The 19,859-nt window shown below is 40.3% G+C and overlaps 1 protein-coding gene across 13 annotated transcripts in view; it reads left to right on the top strand.

The window, feature by feature from the left end:
- Positions 1-19,859, top strand: part of AKAP13 (A-kinase anchoring protein 13) — a 209,474-nt gene that overhangs the window by 168,730 nt on the left and 20,885 nt on the right. For all 13 annotated transcript variants that reach the window (XM_059858562.1, XM_059858568.1, XM_059858567.1 and 10 more), the window contains 8 exons: positions 6,547-6,589; positions 7,962-8,067; positions 12,888-13,059; positions 16,186-16,253; positions 16,732-16,798; positions 17,969-18,104; positions 19,038-19,150; positions 19,708-19,854. In XM_059858562.1, coding sequence (XP_059714545.1) covers positions 6,547-6,589; positions 7,962-8,067; positions 12,888-13,059; positions 16,186-16,253; positions 16,732-16,798; positions 17,969-18,104; positions 19,038-19,150; positions 19,708-19,854 — 852 coding nt within the window. The remainder of the gene's footprint in view (positions 1-6,546; positions 6,590-7,961; positions 8,068-12,887; positions 13,060-16,185; positions 16,254-16,731; positions 16,799-17,968; positions 18,105-19,037; positions 19,151-19,707; positions 19,855-19,859) is intronic.

Here is a 19,859-nt window from a genome sequence, read left to right as displayed (position 1 = left end):
TGAATGTAAACATGACTAACATTCCTCTGAGCTTTATTTGCTCAGTCATTAATTTGTGACATTTTTATAGGAAGGTGGTTTTTGAAAATCAGAGCATTTGAGGGGTTGATGTGAGCATCCAGAAAGAATAACTTGGAAAATTTAGCTCATGGATTTTTTTCCCAATCCTGCCACCTTCCTGACTACAGAAACTTCAGTAAATCATCCAGAAAAGCTGTGGCTGCCCCATCCCTGGAAGTGTTCAAGGCCAGGTTGGATAAGGCTTGATACCTGCTCTAGAGGAAGGTGTCCCTGACTGTGGCAGAGGGCTGGAACTGGATGAGTTTAAAGGTCCCTTCCAGCCTATACCATTCTATTATTCTGCTTCATTCTTCCCCTTTGTTCAAACAGTGTTGTTTGAATTGTGACCATAGGACATGTGAAGCACTTTGGTGCCTCTTACAAGGAGGTCTTGTGTCACCTGGGTTTGATGTTCATGTTTTTCCAGCAGGACACTTAAAGAGTTTTGCAAGAATTATATGGAGGTGAATTCTAGTACAAATTCAGTTCTTTATTCCACTTGCATAATTTTGTGGTAGGTAAAAAAGATCCTGTGATCCCTCCAAATGTGTCTGAATGGGAAGAAAGCAACAGGCTGTGCTCAAGAACTTTAAAAACTAAATCCAGATTAATAAACATATGGAGGGGTTTTTATTATTTTACTGTTTATTGTCATAAGTGCTGAGACAGGAGCAATTTCCAAGACCAAGTTCCTAGCCCACACTGCATCTGATGTGTCAGATGTTCCAAGAGCTGATGTGGCCATTCACAATGTTAATCCTTCAGCATTTTATAGAGGGAGGTCACAAGAGCTGTTGGCTGGAGTGCTCGGAAGAATGCTTTTAGGGTTGGAATAGCAAATTTCCAGTGTGGAGCACTGCTATAAAGCCAGGAATTGCTATAAATAAAACCACTGAAATGGAAGTTGAACTGTGCTGGCAAAGGTGGTTCAATTTACAGTAAAGTATTATTGTTCATCTTGACTTTTAGTCTAAATAGACAGTAGACTACAGAAGAAAAAGTCATATTGCCTAATTGTGTTCTTCAGGTCTGGAACACTAGAACAACTCCTTCAAAAGGCAGTCTAAACAAAACTAATGCATGGGTCTTCCTAAGAGTTCTTCAATTTAAATGCCTTTCAGTGGGTCCCTCTAGGGTTGTTCTGTTTACTTGGAAAACTGTGCACATTTTAGTCAAATTGCCTGTAGACAATTGGCATTTGTGACTAATGGCTGGAGGAAGTGTTCAAGGGAGTTTCTTTTGCATTGCTTTCCTAGCATTGGCTATTCCTTGGACAGAGTTTTTATATTATGAATTCAGTTTTGATGTATGATACCGGCCTGCTTGTACTGGCTGAAAGGACATGTTTTATTCAAAGAGAGAAATAATTGCTTTGTCTTTCTCTTGGAAGATTAGTACTGATAAAGTCTTTAGCCTGTTTTCCCTGTTCTGCAAGTGAATTGATGCATCCATGGAGTGACTTAAAAGTACCTGAATACCTGTGTTGAATAATGTGAAGATGTTTAATGTGGCAGCTTAAATAGGACCCTTAGGTCAGACCTGTCCCAGGGACAGGAGTTCCTCAGCCCTGTCCCAGTCACCTTTCCTGAGGACACACAGATGTACCATGTGAGCAGTGGGTGTCCAGCAACCAGCTCACAGCTCAGAGGTTTCCACCTGTGCTTGTATGAAGGGAAGGTTTGGGCAATAGGGCCTTTGGGAATCCAGTTTTAGTGAGGAATGGCTAGCTGGCTGCTAATTCTCTTTTCAGAGACCATGTACTTTAGAAAGAATTGTTGGGAAGCTGCTGCAATGCAAGGGCTGCTCTTAAAAGTAAATGATGGGATAATTGATGTCACAGACTTATTGCTGAGTTTGGCACTGTTTGGTAGGCATCTTCCAGGAAAGGGCAGAAGAGGATGTAGTGGGCTTTTCTCATGTTTAGGCACTTTCTTTAAAAGAAGGACTCTTAAATTCTAAAATAGGGCAGAAGAGATGCTTGTTTTTGCTGTTTTATTGTGGAAGAAGAGAAGGGAAGTTTAAGTGTCTTCTTTTTAATGCTGGAAATTTTGAAGGGCATAACATTGTCAACATTGTTGATTTTTTTTAGACATAGAAGTGGCAAGAACCTCCCCAGGTAGATAAAGTCAAGCCTTCAGATAAACTGTCCTTGTTAATATTTGGTAGCTTTGTTATATCATTTAACTGCAGAAAGCACCTTCACACAGATACCTTGAGTTGTTCTAGTTTGACTCCATGGCAGTTCTTTCACTGAAGCTGATACCCTTTTTCCAGAGATCCATTTTGCTGTTGTTGTTCTGTTTGGAAAGATACCTGCCTATAGTTCTTCACTAAGAGGTCCTATAAAAAAAGTGAACAAAAATAGAGAAAGACTGGTGCCTTGAGCTGTGCATGCAGTGAGACCTGTGCCCTCTGAAACCTGCACCCTCTGGAATTTGCACATTCTCAGTTCTCTGTTTCTTGTGCCTTTCTGGAGCCAGCTGCTTTGCAGACTTTTCCTTTGCTTTGCTTTAGTTTGCTTTGGCTGTTTTCCTCTCCTTTTTATTATTAAATGCATTTTCAAGCATGCTCTAATGTCTGCTGTTAACCCACTTCTCAGCCCAGGGCCGGACTCGACCATCGAGACGAATCTCCTTCTCCTTCAGCATCTCTCCACTCATTCCTAAGTCTAAAACTCTCTTTTCTATTGGCTCTTCTTCCAGTGATGAGGAGGAGGAGTTGGATAGTAAGTAATCATTTTCTGTGCAATGCAGCCATAATGGGTGGAAACACAGGGAAATCTGGTTTTCTGCTTCAGACACTGGAATTTCACTGTGCAAATATTGAACTCCCCTTTCCATTGCATGGTGTCTAACAGCATTATCTTAGTCCTGGATCTGAATACTAACTAATGGCATAATTAAAAGGATTATTAGCCAAAGAATCTTCTACATCAGCACCATCATGTCTTATCTGATTAATTTTACTCTGTATCCATGTGGCAGATATCATCACCTGCCACTCTGAGCAGCAAAATAATCTTTACCTTTTTACTAAAACCAAATTATTTGTCTTGAGCTTGCCTTGAGCTTGTTGCAGGGCATGGAGTTAGCAGAAGAAGTACATCCTTGCCCTCCATAGGTTACACTGAGTGCATTGTTCAGTGGAAGAGGAGGACAGAAGCCCTGATTATTAAATTCTGAAAATCTTCACAACAACTTCACAGTTCCCTCATTATGCAAAAAGCACAAATTGTAGTCAAAGTCCTTAAATCCTCAAGGTGTTCCTAGCTAGGTCCTGATATTGCTATCAAAATAGTTCTGTGGGAAACAGGTGAGGGTCCTCTGGCAGCTTTTTTTCTCCTGCAAACTCCATTGCTAAAAGCAGCCCAACTAAGGCAGAAGATCAAATTAAAGTAATTTAGACTCTTCTTGTTTTTTAAAATAGGCTTACCAAAGATTATTCAAAATGCTTCCTATTTCTTAAGCATGTTTTATTAGACTGTTGAAATAAACCAGACACATTCCTTGTGTCCTTACTGGGATGGGGGAAATTGCTTTCCAGTCCAATAGATTTTGATTACTTCCTGGATTTAAAACAATCTCCACACCATCCATGTTGTACGCATCTGAATTCTCCTCCTTTCCATTCCTGATCTTCACTGTGGGTTTGTCCTGTCTTTCAGCAAAGTCCTGTGCCCAGGTGTGATATTAAATATGGATATCACTTCCATATTTAAGCTCCTTCCTTGTTTCTCTGTCCTTCTGCTTTTAACAAAACTCACAATTCATGGTCCCCACAATGTGAACTGCAAAGACACAGCTCTGCATTCAGGTGATGCCTCACAGTAAAAAATATCTTTAGGTAAACTTTCTGGTGGAGTTTGTTTATTTGTTTGGTAAGTTTTGGTTTTGTAAGCATTTGGGTTATTTTATTATTATTTATTGTTTTTTTTTTTCTTTTAAGCATCCAATACTTGATATTCATGTTAGGGTATGACAGTTTTAGAGGATATTTGTAGTAGCCAGTATTTTTCTTCTCTCCCTCAACAGTGCTCCTGTTAACAATGATCATTTAAGATAATGTCAGATATTGTCTCAATGATATTGTTTTCTTTACATATGTGAGGATACTGTGGTGACATTTTAAAGGTTGATTTAGCCACAGCTGTTTCTGAGACTGCTTTGGCAATGGCCATTTTTCATGGATAATCTCAGACCAGTTTGTTTTTTCCCATCTTAAGGGTTCATTTCTCATACCATTCCTCAACCTTTCCATTCCTGCTTTTTCTTTAGATAATGGAGAATCAGTTGAAGTTTGTCTGGTGATACATTTAAGACATGGATTTCAGGTGGCTGGACAATTATTATGAAGCCTTTGGATTTCTTGAGCTACAAAAGTTTAATTATTGACAGCATTAAGGCATTGCAAGCTGGTTTCAACATCCTAGTCCAGTCACTGCTTTCTGCAAAATGGATCTTGATAAATTATTTTAAGTCCAGCTGCCATATGAATTAATTTTTATGGGTGGTCCTTAAAAGGTGTTCAGATAAATACAGCAAATTCTGGCTGCTAGCCCAGGTTCATTGGACATAGATAGGAGTTCTGGCTTTTGAAACAAAAAAATTTTTTTTGGGTTCCAAAGTCAGATTTCAGTTTTGTTCCTGGTCATGACAGGGAACAAAAACATTATGAAAAAAAGCTTCCCTTCCCCTGTTCTACTTCAGAAACAAACCACAAGGTGAGAAGATGTGTCTTTTTCTCTGGTTATCTTCCTGGGGTTTACAGCTTGCAGCAGTGTTGATCATGTGATGTTATATTATAATCTAAAATAGGAAATCATAAACAGACCTTAATTCTTCACTGGATCCATTTTGCCTGCCAGCATCAAGAATCCCCCATTTTTAAGATGAAGCAACTATTGAAGTAAAAGATAAATGATACATAACTGTAGTTCTCATGCAGTGTATTTTCTCAAGGTAGTGAAAAACAGTCACAAATATCAAATTATTGCAGCTCTTGGTTCAGTGTTTGTTCACATTTCTGATTTTAGCTGCAAAGAAACAAAAAGGTTTGGGAAATACTTAAATCCAGTCAAACTGATGAATCTTCGAAAAAAAAAAGGAAAGAGAAGGAGGTCTAACCCAGATTAAAAGCAAGCTAGAAGTGAAATAGGAACCAGAGTTACTGGAGCTTTAACCAAGGATTTGAGAGTCTGTAAATTACTTATGTGATCCTAGTAGGCACTTAGGTTTTATATTATAGTTTTATATTATAAAAATATAATATCACTGTTGGAAGTTGAATAGTAGACTTCATTTCATATGTATTACAGTATTACTAACTTTGGTGTATTTGGGTTAAATCATTAATGAGGTGAAAGATTTTGCAAGGGAAATATTAACACAGCTCTCCAAGCAGGGTTTAGGTAACAGGGTATGCCTGTATTTTAGTTTCTCAATATGAAGAAATGGTATTTCTGTCTCAGATTCTGTTGGCACTTGAATCAGTGGTTAGAAAATCTGTATTTAAAGCCTGGTATTGCATGCACAGTTTTTCCTAATGCTCTTACTGCTTTTGGATAAAAGGCCATCTTTGCCTCTAATGGCAAGTAGTTCTTTTACATTCACCCTTGGCATTAAGAGAATTTGAGCCAAAATACTGTTTTTATTGCAGTATATATGCAAAAGCCTGGTAAGGTGACAGTGAAGCTTCTTGAACTTCAGATAGGGCTGCAAACAGTTTTTTTGGAGTCCTGGCAAGCCCAGTTACTTCAGAGAGAGCCCTCTGTCCTGGATCATTTCATCCTGGTTTTTCAGTGTTCTTCAATGGTTCTGGTAAATGGTGTCAGCTCCCAGATCTGCTCCAAATGCGTTGTGTAAGTGAGTTTCTTGGATAGAGAGAGTTGGTGCCTCTGGCAGGGCTTCAGCTTCGTGTTGAAATTCAGCCTTTCCTCAAGCAGTGTTTCGTGACGAAGCCCCAGGCTGGTAACATTTTGTGGAAAACAGAATAAGGCTTCCCTTGTTTCCTTACTCTTTATGAAGTGCCTCAGGATTTTGATGGGAAAATGAACTACAGTTTTATCAAGGAGAAAAGTTTTATACATGAAACCCGGATGTGCTGTACAATAGATCCTTTCTAGTGGAGTATAAATAAAAGCATTGTGTCAGAATGATTCTTATTTATACCTATTGTCATTGAATTGGCAGTTCTGATTCAGCCACCCGGATTTACCAGCAAGTTTAACAGTTGCATGGTCTTTACTTAATAGCTGAAGAGTGATAAAAATACTAAACAGGCTTTCACCTCAGCATCTAATTTGAGAGCAGCTAAGGATACAGGGAGCAGGCTTTATCCCGAGCACGTGAAATCTCTTCTGAACACCCACTTCCAGAAAACATTTCCCTTTCCTCTTGAACCATCCCAATATGCAAACCGTGTTATTTGGAATCAGTGAGCTAAGGCTGCAGTCTAACCTGTCCCCCCCTCCCCTCCCATCTTTTGCAGGTGCACAGTCGTTGGGCGGCTCCATGGGCTCCTCAGTGCAGAGGTACAGTATTGCAGTATGTGCAGTACAGTAGTACAGAATATACAGTGCAGTATTGCAGTATATACAATACAGTAGTACAGAATATACAGTGCAGTATTGCAGTATATACAATACAGTAATACAGAATATACAGTACAGTATTGCACTATATTCAGTACAGTAGTACAGAATATACAGTGCAGTATTGCAGTATATGCAGTGCAGTATTGCAGTATCCCGGGGACACCCTGCCTCTGCTGGGGCCACTCCTGCATTGGAATCTGCCCTGGGCACCCCAGAGCCTTCCTGGCACCAGGGCACTTAGCTGAAAGCAGAAATTGTGAAAATCAGTCCTGCATCGGTAAATGCTGAAGAATATTTTAGATCACAGAATATGAAAGTCTGTTCTAACTCTCATCTCTTTAGAAGGCTGTTTATTCGTAGCTAATAACATCAGATTATGCATTAAAAATTTGTTTGTTGATTATGCATTATTGCAGGGTATTGGTTTACCCTGAGTTTTATGTTACACTAAAAGCAGTACTTTCTGCCTGTGGCTAATTCTCTCTGCCTCTCTATAACAAAGGCCATGTTTTTGTATGTTACTTTCCATCCTTGCAAGTTGCACAGAGGAGATAATCTTCCTGGTGGCTTTCAAGGTTCTTCCCTTAAGGAAGGATGTTTGTGGCACTGGGTATCTGGTCTCTGTGTCACTAACAGCTTTGGTTTTATTTTGTGACTGGGAGGCTCTTCACCTCTGCTCTCTGCTGTCTTCTCCTCCTTGATTTAACTAGTATTTGTGTTCTGCTTTTGGTTTGTGTTGTGCTTAATATTGACAGAGTATGTCCTTTAATGCAATAACAGTTTCCTTATTCTTTTATCAGAGCTGAAGTCATAAGCTTGTGTACATAAAGGCTAGCAAAATTATATGGGATCCTAAAAATTCCTAAATTAATATACATAACCATTGTGGTTTATTACTTAATATTGGTATTCTCATTTCTCAGGGGAGGCTTTGCAGACAGTGTGGTTTCTGTTAAAGACATTCACTGCCTTTTCAGAGTTCATTAGATGCCTCTCTCTGGAAGAAAATGGTTCTTTATAGCATTAATGGTTCCTGGTTATTTGACAAGGGGAGCAGCAGAGGGTGCTATGGCATGGCCTGCTTCAAAACAGATATGAGGATTCCTTGAAACTTTTCTGAAAATGAGTGGACTGGCATTTTGTCTTTATTTTTCCTTCTCTGGTAAAACACCATAAAGCACCTAGACTGCATTGGCTAATAAGTGCATTTGTCCTTTAAAAAGAATCTGTCCATTTATTAGATTATTTGGGAAGGAGAAAAAAAATAAATGCAACTTTTATCTTTTTTTTTTTTTTATTATTATTTTAGCATATCTGAAGAGAGCAACAGTGTCTCTGCTGGTAAAGGTGTAACAAAAGTCAGCCGCACCTTCAGCTACCTCAGGAATAAAATGTCCAGCAGCAAGAAGAGCAAAGTAAGTGCTTGTTGTGATTTGTGGAATGCCCATAGGCAGCAGAGAGGAGTTCTGTGTTTAAGTCTTTGCCTGACTTTCTTTTTTTTACTCTCTTCCTTCCTTTTTGTTTTTTTAAAAGGGTAGGAGTGTCTGTGGGGTGATAGGAACTGGCTCCATGGGAAATCTTAGCACCCCAAAACTGAGCCCAAGGACAGCTGTGTGAGGCTCAGTAAGGCCAAGTACTGGGTTCTAAATTTGGGTTACAGTGACAATGCTGGGTCAGCAGTTGGACTGGATGATCTTAAAGGTCTCTTCCAGCCTTTATGATTCTCTGGTTTCACTCACTATGATTCTATGGTTTCTCTCTTACCCAGAGAGAGTGAATTTTGCCCTGGCATAAGTTAGGGCTTTGTAGTGATTAATGAGTCTAATTTTTACAGTACCTGAGAGAACCTTTAATAAAACAAGGACAGGAGCTGTAAGAAGGGACTGGCTGCTGAAGGCTGTATTGTCTTCTCATCGTGTTTTTACTTTTGCCACAAAGTTCCTGTGCACTGCAGGAGAAATAATTAAAAGCCAAAATATCAGAAGCTCAAGCAAGGAATTTTAGTGACAGCCAATATTTATATTTTTCCCTTTTTTCCGTCCTTGAAACACTGAAATTTAATTTGCTGAAAGTTAAGCCCTGCTCAACTGTTGAATTTCCTGGGAACAGTATTGACTACAGAAATAATTACATTAATGCTAAATCATTCACACAAATGGGCTGTTGTTGCTTTAGATTGTTCCTTGAAGGTTAATATATGTTTTGAGATTTTCTTGGCTTGGTTTGGATTTTTTTCCTTGAATCTCCTCTCGATTCATGTGTCTGACAGAAGCTCAGAGCACTTTACTGTCTCTTGGGTGATGTGTGGTTAATGTGTTGGTAAATACTGTTGGAAGGCCTTTGAGAGGTGTGATGACACACAGATCCTTGTTATGGATCTGTCTTTCAAGATAGCCACAAGTGGCTCAGAGCTGCTTCTGAGCAGCTTTAGGACAGTGCTCTTCCCTGCTGCAAAGTGCAGTGTTGAAAAAGTAAATCTGTATACATAGAAACCTCTGTGCAAACACCAGTGAGAAGTCCAGGAGCATTTTGCACAGACTGTGAGTGAGAATGGAAGTTCATTAACTGGTTTTTGCACTTAATGTGAGTTATCTCTAAAGCAAGAGCTGGAGAGAGAGGTAAGAGATCTGCTTGGGACAGAAAATATAACAGCAATGCTTTTAGATACTTGCTCAGTGCAGTTTGATTTCCCTAATTTCATGATTGTGTCTGAAAATGTTGATAAAGAGTTGCTCCAAAATCCCAGCCATAACATGTACTACAAAAATTGCAGCTCATATCAACTCTCATACTTTTACTAAATAAAAGCCAAAATATCTTTCAAGTTACAATTTCTTGTCTGCTCATGGTGGAATGTTTGCATAATGTGCATTTTTAAGGCTCCACCAGTACATTTAAATAATTTGACCAAAAAATTCTTTGGAACATTGATTTCTCAGAAACATTATAGATGAGAAAAACCTGTAAAAGTTAAAAACAGAAGCAACAAAACAAAGCTTGAAAGGGGAAGTTTGACACAGGAAGTTGGTTTCTGGGCTGTCAGGAGGGAGGTAGGTTTCAATGTCTTTCCAGCTTGGTTTTACTTATCTCCCAACCTTCAGAAATGCAGTTTTCTCAGATGAAATTAAGTAAAATAAAGCACATCTGAGCCTCTTGGAAAATGTAGAGAGTTATGTAAAATTTTAAAATAAAGGGGTGTTTAGAGTACTAACTGGAGGGGATACTGATAGAAGTTGGTGTGACTTTACCCTTGCATGGCATGTTATTTTGGATTATCAGTGAATCTCTTGCTATTAGCAGAGTGCCTTGATTCATATTTGCAAAGTCTAAAGCATGCTCTATCTTTGTCAGTTCAGGAAACAACCCTCTTTTTTTTTTTTTTTTTTTTTTTTTTCATTTTGGTCCAGACTTTCTGAGAAATGACAACAATTAGCATGAGTAATTTCTGGTTTTCGTTGCCTTGCACAGTAATAAGGCAGTGCTGTGCCAGCAGCAGCATTTCAGGGTGTATGGTGGGAGTTGCAAGTGTTTGAAAGGATTAGGAGACAGGGAATATACGTGACCTGCAGAGCAGGAGGAGCTCAAACACACAAAACCTCTCTGTCTGGGCAACTTCTGCAGCACTTTGTTTGCTGAAGTACTACATAGCAACACTGAGGTATGTGAAAATTCACTTCTTCTGTAGCCCAGACATCACAGAGTGTTTGATTTATTCCCCTCCACCTTTCAAAAAGGTGGTCTTACATTGACTTCTAAAATATTAATCACATCCTTTTCTGCATGTTGTATGGGTTTGGTTTTTAGTTTTGTATTTTTTTAGCAGTGGAAGCTAAGGTAGGGCAAGATGAAAGCAATAGCAAAATAGCTAAAATCATCTTTAAGGAAGTCAGCAATCGTCCTGCCCCTCCCCCTTTTTGCTCAACTCCTCGGTGCTGTGCCTGCTGTCCCCAGCCCTGCCGCAGCCTCTGGCATCGCCATGGGCTAGTGGGGAGCAGCTCCTGGTGGGGAGCAGCTCTCCTACCCCAGGGAAGGATGTCCATAAAATGGAATAGATTCTCAGAAGTACCTCAGATAACAGTGAAGCTGGTGGGACTGAAGCACTGGGAGGTAAGAGCTGCATGGTTCTTGGGGAGTGGGATCCTCTGCCGTGGCGTGGCTGCGGCGCCGCAGTACCCGTTGTGGTGGCTGCTCTGGCACATCACTTTGGCCATAAAGCTGGGCTCCAAATTTCACTGGCAGCTCCAACAGCACAAATATAGTCTTGTTTCTACAGTCCTTCTTTAAATAAAGTTCCAGTAGCTGCCACAGGAAAAAAAGAAAAAGCTGAAAAAAATCTCATTGTGAGACCTTGTCCTTAAGTGGAGTGGCTGGCAGCCCTTGTGTGGAGTTTGCTGTTTCCTCCTTGAAATTGGTGCACCGATTTCCTGTTTTTCCTGGGGCCGTTCAGCTTTAAGTGAAATTAAAATTAGACTTCAGAATTGCTGGGTTTTGCAGTGAACTTCAGGTAGGTTTAAAGTATACGATGGGAAATCTCCTTTCAGCATGAGGATCACAAGATTTGGCTTGAGTTTAGAGTGATCTTTTTCTCCTGGACCTTCACAAGACTTGGCAGTAGAGCAAAACTCCAGGCTTCAACTTGGTACCATGAACCCAGACCTAAACTGCAGAGTTTTAGTTCCTGAATCCTCCCAGGCTGGATATGGTTAAAGATGGTCAGGTCAGTGGGTGGAAAATGGGGCTGTGGAGGTTCCTGTGGGGTGGTGTGAGCCAAGCTGATGGCTCAGAGGAGGCGGAGATGTGACGCAATGCAGACTTCTTTTCTGGCAGCTTTTCTGCTTCAGACAGGATTATTCCATATGGTAATACTCCTAGTTTTGCTTATTTGCAGAACAAAACAGCGTTTGGGGCCAGTAAATAGACTTTCTGTTTGACACTTTGCAGGGAGAGACTCCGGCGCTGGCATTTTGCCTGGGATGTGTTGGGATTGGAGTCCTTAGGCTGAGTTCCTCATGGTGTGAGTGTGTCATCCAGGGCTCAACGATTTCCCTGCAGTGGCTGCAGGGCTCCATCCCTCTTTAGGCCACTTCATGGCAGTTGCTCACATGGGCAGCTCTGCAGCTCCCTGATATTCAGGCTGGGACAGTAACAAATAACAAAATGCAAAGATAACAAAATAAATAACAAAATGCAAAGATAAGCTGACAGAAGCCTTTACCAGTTTCTGGTAAAGATTCTCTTTCAGATGCCAGGAAGTCTGCAGCAACAGTCAAAAGTACAGACCTGGAGTTGACTCGTATCATAAACATTTTGTAGGTTGGTATGTGGAAAGACAAGAAGTTGTTGTAATTTAAATTCAGAGTTTTTCTGTGGAGTTTCCTTTAAAATTTGTTTGGAAGAATTCCAAATCCATGAAAGGCTGCAGGGGAAAATGTTTCAGATTTTTAGTGTTTAGTATTTTCTGTGTAAGGTAGAGACAGAAAAGAAGCAAAAACTCTGCTAAAAGTTGGAGAAGCTGTCTGTGCTTGTCATCTTTCCAAAGCTGAGTAGCCTAGAGGTTGAGTTGTGGCCTTTGGAAGATGAGAGGCTCTTTTATGGTGTTGCTGTTCTTCCTCTGCCTTTGTTTGGTGCCATAGGTCAAGAGTTTGTAGAAGATCCATTTTGTCAAAAAGCTTAATGTAGTTTCTTGGGGTTGCATGTAACTGTTGAAAAAGTTGCTAGTTGGAAGGAAAACAGAGGTGGAAATATTTTGGCAGTAAGGCTGGAGAGACACTGAGGAAGAGCTTGCGTTCTCCATTAGAAATGCAGTTGAAAATCACGAGCTTTATGGTTTTGGCCTTAAAAATTAGCTGTATTGAAAGTCTGATGCACACTACACGTGGTATGTGTATTTAACATAATTAATTTAAATTGCTGAAGAGGCTGATGAGAGCCCAGAAAAAGAAAAGAGGTGAAGTCATTAAGCCAAGCAAGTATAAAACAAAGGTAGAAGGAAATAAGTGCCTTCAGAACAGACTCGGTGTCATCTGCAGTGGTGAGACACCTGTGTGAGTCAATAGTATGTAAACCCACTTCCACAGGGGCTTTTTTTAAGGGAGAGCTGTGCAGACACATGGCCATTGTTCAGGTGCCCCTCGATCGATACCTTGGCCGTGCCAAAGGCAAACACTGAGCAATCTGTAACTAGGGAAGAGACCTCTGCTGAGTGACGAGGCTTTTGGTCATTCTGTCTCGGCAGGAAAAAGAGAAAGATAAAGAGAAGACTAAAGAGAAGGACAAAGATTCCAAGGAGAAGGAAAAAGATAAGAAGCTGTTAAATGGACATCTCTTCACTGCAACCTCCGTTGTAGCCCAAGCAACCTGTTACCACTGTATGAAGCCTTTCAATAAGGATTCGTACTACTGTGCAAGTAAGTCAGGGGGGTTCCCCCCCCTTCCTTTTATTTTTCATTGAATCTGGCATGGAAAATGCAAACCTTACACTTTATTTTCCTTTTGCTTGAGGATGTGAGGTGGGAGTGAGACTTTGGAGATGGTGATTCATGGAGCGGTGTGATGTCTTGTGGAAACTGGACTGAAATGAATCGTGGCTGCATGGAGGTGTCCTGAAACCTCTTTCCTAAGTCTGAGCTCAGCCATCACAGCAGGCCATGGGGTTTTCTACCCCTTGTTGGGCTCTATCAGTCAGGAGAACTTTGGTTATTTCAGCTGCACATAGTGGCTTGGAGCTGAGGTGCTTTGATAAGGTGGACAAAGGACAGGGACAGCTGGCTTGGATCATGGCTTCTGCCTGCAATGGGGGGAAAAAAAGTCCCACCCATCTGTGGTGTATTGCTTTAATTCTCAGAAATACTGCTTTGGTGAGCCCACAGTGGGAACCACAAGGTACAAAAAGGAAATGGTGACCCTCTGCTCCCTTTGAACAAGAAATTGCATCACAGGTCAAATGACAGCTACCTGTGTGTGTGTGAAGGACGTGCAGCACAGGACAGGCAGGGTGGGAGCCTCACTGAGGTTTCCCAGAGATTGGGGATTTTGTTCTCATTTCTTGTCAGACGGTTTCTCCTGCCTGTAGCTCGATAAGGTCAGCGGTGTTCATGTGGTCAAGACCAGAATGCTGCTTGGTTCATGCAGGAACCCAAAGCTGTAGAACACGCAGACAAAACCCATTTTTTTCTCACTATAGCTCAGTGAAAAAGGCTTTCCTCTCCTCACTATTAGTAATTTTTTTCTCCACTAGCTTAGAAATGAGTCAAAGCGACTGCGGGAACTGTTGCCAGGCTGGAGCCTTCCCTTCCTGCTGGTGGATGTGAGCAGGGGAAGGAGCAGCCAGCTGAATCCCAAATGGCACTTCTGAGTTTCCTGGAAGAGATTTCAGCAGAGTTGTTTGTCTGAGACACGTTCTGTGTCAGCCTGATGGGAAATGTAAAACATCAACAATTACAAATCCTCAAATGCATCCTCTCCCTTTCCCCACTTGACTTTCTTAGCAGCTTCTGAAGCCATGTAGAAAATCAAATATATCCCAGTATAAAGCTCTATATGCTAATGAGTTAAAATAACCCAACAATGTTGTATGTTTTAGCACAGATGTTCTTTCCTTGTTTTCAAGGCATGATGCAAACTTGTTGCATGTTTTCTGCGTTGGCCAGGGAATGAATATCAAAAAAAAAATGGTGAAGGCCTATGTTGAGAGCTCACATCAGCGAGTGGTTCTTTCTCCCATTGCATCTAAAAATCAGCCTCAGATGCTTTGGAAATGATGGATAAGCAACAGCAGAGGCTCTGATATTCCTGTGCTGATGTAGGCTGGTGCTACCACCACTGCTCTGTCTCACCTATGGGTGACTTTTAATGCCTTTTAAAGCACTGGATATTTTAAATTATTGTCTCAGCTTTTCAGTTATGCCCCCTCCCCCAGCTTCCTGAAATGACTACTCAATGCTGAAAGATTGTGCATGCTCTGAAACAAATGGGCAAGCAAAAGAGCCTAATTTTTAGTAGCCTTGTCTGCCTTGTCTTTTTTACTTTTTTTATGATCAGTGATGCAGAAAATAAGATTTTGGGGTTTTAGTTATTAATACTGGTGACACACAGGAGTTAGGGGAACTTCATTCTTGCTGAAGTGTTGAATTGGAGGAATAAAGTCCCTACAACCAGATTTTTTAACATAAAAAATCCTTTTTTTTTTTTTTGCCAAATGATACACACTAAAGAGCTGTCCTCAGGCTTTCAAGGCTTGAGTGTGAATTTCATGATTCTGAATTGTCTCACTGCCTCTGTTCATGCACCAGAGGAGCAGCTTCTGTTCCTCTTTCATGTTTGGTCTGCAAGCTTACAGTGCTTGTGGGTTTTTGCAAGAGTTTTCAGGTTGCTTTGTTCTGTCTTGTACACAGGAAATTGTGAAACATTGTCAGAATAGCAGCACCCTATGACCTTACCCTCATCTCTGTCAAAATATCAGAATTACTAGCTTTTATTGAATCATCCCAAATGTAAGAGATTCTAGAAGTGTGAGCATATTTTGTCATTCTGGACGTAGAATTTTTTCATTTTTTTCTGCTTCAAGAAATAATTCAGAACTTCACACTTACTTGTAAAATCCAGTTCATTATCTGTGTTAGTGTTGTCATGAATAAGTGGAAGTATTTTTCTCTAAGCTACTGAATCTCATCTTAAGCTGTGATCTTTCATCTGCCAAAAGAGTTAAAGCCTGAAACCCATTTCTCAATTCTTATGGAGAAAAAAAAAAAAGGCAGTTTTAATCATCTTTGAAAACTTTGATTCCCAGAAATCTGCTGACAGAAGTCAAGGGCAGACTCAGGGTATTCAAAAAAAAAAAACCAAAACCAAAAAACCAAGCCACTCAGCTTTTGCTCTGGCATATATGCAGCAAATTTAAAGCATGATGGTCTTTGCATTGGTGAATGTGATGCTTTTGGACCAAAACTTCAGTTTCCAGCAGGAAGTCCCGACCTCAAGGATTCCTGACAGATGCTGCTCCTGTTCTCCTGTTACTTTTTCTGGTAACTTGGGTTCTGTGCCATAGATCTTATCCATGATGTTTGAGTTTGTGTAAATTAATTTCCCTATCCTCTTCCTTTTAGATCTCATAGCCCTTGTCTGGATGAGAACAGTATTTGTCCTTTCAGAGAAATACTGGCCCTACAATTGATTTCTGGTTTTGTCTCCTGCTTCTGCTTTCCACCTTAGTTTCAGAGGGATAATGCCATCAGGGTTTTTTTTTTTTCTCCTTCTTTTTTCTTTAATCTAAGACCACTGACAATTCAACCTTGCATTGATTTTTAAACAGAACTTCCTGTTAAATTCTCTGAGGAAATGTTACTAACAAAAGGCTAATTTTCCTGGAAAGCATCCTCTCTCTCAGCTAGTCATGCAAACCACAATGATGCCTAAAAGTTACAATTCTCAGTTGTGTAAGTTAACAGTTCAGATTACAAACAGCAAAAATTGACCTGTTTTCTGTGGGGTTTTGTTTAATTCATTGGTTTTTGGTTGTTTTTTTTTTTTGACAGACTGTAATGCAATTGTTCACAAAGGCTGTAAGGAGAATTTTGCTTCTTGTGCAAAGGTCAAAATGAAGGTAAGGGATTTCATCTACTCTACTGAATATATCTGTATATATATCTATATATCTATATAGATATATAGATATATAAAACACTTCCTACCACATGTTACAAAGTTTCCAGTTTGCCCCAGTGCTGAAGCTTTCATATAATGAAAACTGTTAAATATACTGTTTATATGAGGAGCACACAGATTTCATTGCTTACCCCAAATGCAAGAAACGTGCTTCTCCAAGCTAAATGATGTTTGTGCAATTATGATTTCAGTTCACTTCAGTATTGTCATCATTTTCACATTTTCATATTTGCTGCACATTTCTCCATCTGTTATTTTGCCCACTTCATTCAGAGAAAATAAAAAATATATTTAAAAATACACATACACTGAGAGGCTTCAGGAAAAAAATTAGCTTTTTTTTTGGTTTAGTTATATGGCACAACCTTCTGGGAGAAGGGAGGAAGAAATTAAAGTGAATTTCATTTTTCTTTCAGCCACAGAGAGGGATGCTGCAGGCACATGATACCTCTTCATTACCCACAGTTACCATGAGAAACAAAAGTAAGACAATTTCTTTCCCTCTGCTTTGGGAGTGGTCTGTGTCTTAACTGTTCTGACAACTGATGCTTGATATTATGAAAAATCAGGTTTTAACAAAGCAGGGATGAGAGCATTCTCTGTGCATGCTGAGCAGTATTTGAGACTTCAGAAGTTGTACAGAAGTTGTACAGAGTTCATCCCCTTCTGCAGTGTCTGTGTAGCTCTAAGGAAATGTAAAATTGTCTCAGATTTAGAAAAATTACTTGTCTGTTGTAGCTTGCAGAATGCCTGTAACTGTTAAGGCCACAAAATCTGGAATATGCAGCCTATGTCCATGGGTGTCTGACATGGGAAAGAATCCAACTATCAGTATTAAGTGGAGAGGATTTAAAACACAATTATTTTTGGTTTAAATAGTCTTGGGCTTTGAGGTAGGCAAAATAGAAAGTTTCATTTTGAGCAGGAGGAATACTGACAAACTGTTCCTGACTTTGCTGAGATACACACTGCACTGCAGAGTGACCCAGTGTCACCAGGGATGAAGAACAGGTGTGAAATAGCCCAGACTGGTTTTGTAGGGCCATGATTTGATAAGCTTAAGTGATAAGCTTTGATAAGATAAATGATAGCTTGTATGGAACCAGACTATATAATCCAGTTGTAATCACTGTGGTATTTATCATGAAGTTCAGAGGTGTTGCTCCAGATAGCAGAAATGCATCTGAAGAAGGAAAAATCTGGAATTAATATGAACAAATTACTTAAAGGTGTGTGATGGTATAATGAAATCAGGATTATCATTTCTCTGTGGTACCTACTGATAAGAGAAACCTATCTCCAAGTTTGACCAGAAACATCAAGGTCAAAGGTTATATGACTGTGTGCCCAGGGAAATAAAAAGGCAGAAGGGTGGATTGTGGCATAAGGTTAATTATCAAAACAGTTAAATTCAGTCTCTGGAGTTGCAGATCCCACCTGGGTAATTCAAGCATAGTGCAGTGAGTTCTGCTCAGGGGTCAACGGTCTTCCCTTCCTATGGCTGTTCCTAACTGCTGACACCCCCTGGGGAAGATTCTAGAAAGAAAAGGCAGTGAATTTCAGAGTGTGGATCCTTAGAAGTCATCCCCATGCCAGTGAGCAGTGGTTAAGGTGTTTGCATGGGCTGACTGTTCTCCCACCCTTCGGTTGCAGGCTCGCAGCCCAAGGAGCGCCCGCGCTCCGCCATCCTCGCGCCCGACGAGAGCACCGTCACCTCCAGCTTCAGCAACAGGAGATCACAGCAGCCCACTGCACTCTCCAAAAGTGTCTCCATACAGAACATTGCAGGGTAAGGCTCCTCCTTGCACGCCTGACCATAAGTATGTGTGTTATCTGATGCTGCTGGCGTAAAGAAATGCAGATCTCACTAAAAATAAGTTCACGTGCTGTGACTTGAGTTAAAGGTACAAAAGGGATCACAAACAGAGAAATAGCCATATGATACATCAGTTGTCTTCTGCAGGATCTGCTTGTGTGAGTTAGTTTAGTCATGGCAGGAGTTCAGAGGCACAGCTGAGTTGGCCTGGCAGATTCAAGGCCACTTCCCAGGGATACTGTGGGATCCTAGGAAGAAATTCCCTTGCCTTGGGCCAGATGCTGTGCAAGCACACATTTGCAGCTCAGGTGTAGTATTAACTTTTGTGTCCATAACAAGAGAGTGAAGGCACAGAGCTGCAGTCTTCCCATTTTTAGACTGCATTATACATAATTGATTGAAAAAAAAGTAGAAGAAAATCTAATTTGTGGTTCCTACAGTACTTGCATATTGAGCAGTTCTGCATTTGAGGCAGGGACTGGCTTATTCTGGGCAGTTTGGATGTCCTGGCTATTCATGGGGAGTTTAACTTCAGTCCATTTTCTGATCTTTCTCAGAGCTAGTGATAAGGACTCTTATATAGCCTTTGGTGTGGCGTTTTTTCACACTGTTTTCTCCAAGGGCAATGCAGATGGGACGTGACTGGAATGGAGTTGTCCAAACTATAAAAGCTCAGGAGTGGTTCTTTATGGAAAGCACCGTCGCTCACAACTGTAGCACTTACAGCTTCTCAAGCTCCAGTGGGTAGTTAGTAAACAACACATAAAAGCACATTTCTGTACATAATCGTGCAGTGCTGGCTTTGTTTTTCAATTCATATTTAAAATGCATTTATTCTGCTTATCTGAAAGTACATTTGGCTGGGTTTTTGTCATAAACAATATTGTGTGTTCTGTTTTTCTGCAGAGTTGGGAACGATGACAGCTTAATACACACTTGGAAATTCCTGTCGCAGTCAACAGACTCTTTACATAAAATCAGCCGGGTTAATGAATCCATGGAGTCACTGGTTGATGAAGGTAAGAGATCTCCATGTCATTTGTAGGAGAAGGAAGGTCTCAGTGTTGCTTTCCAAAAATAGAAAATCCATTTTCAGCAATTGTCTTCTTTTATAATGGACAATTAAAGTGCATTTATTTTAATCTCAGAATATTAGTATGATAAACTAAAACAAAGCCCCACATAATAATTTCTTTAGCTCATTGAATTATGGAAAAACATTTAGAAGGTTTCAGTTACAGTTGAGTTACTTGGAATTTAGCTCAGGGACAAACATTTCCTCTTCTGTTGTGGTTTTTTATTTAACTGCAATGTCGTTTCATGGCAGATTAGGAATACATTATCTGAGCTAGAATTTGGTCCATGTGAAAATGGTGAACAGGAAACTAGGAAATAACATTTAAAAGTGTTTTTCATAACTAGTCTTTATGTGGTATGTGATCATTTGTGTCAATAGAGGAGAATGTGTGTGATGTTTGTGGTGTGACTGACAAAGCCTAAACCTAAATGATTACACAGGAATCTCAAATGAGACAAATTACCCACATCTTAATGGCACTTATATTGCTTTGTGAAGGTGCAGACATGAATGAAGGACAGCTCATGGGAGACCTGGAATTAGATTCCAAGCAGCTGGAGGCAGAGTCCTGGAGCCAAGTAGTAGACAGCAAGTTTCTACAGCAGCAATACAAAGATGTTGTCAAACGGCAAGATGTGATTTACGGTGAG

The sequence above is a fragment of the Haemorhous mexicanus genome, chromosome 13 (genome assembly GCF_027477595.1).
Source record: "Haemorhous mexicanus isolate bHaeMex1 chromosome 13, bHaeMex1.pri, whole genome shotgun sequence".
Lineage (NCBI taxonomy): Eukaryota > Metazoa > Chordata > Aves > Passeriformes > Fringillidae > Haemorhous > Haemorhous mexicanus.
Note: the sequence above shows the minus strand (reverse complement) of the source record. Positions and strands in the feature narration are given on the sequence as shown.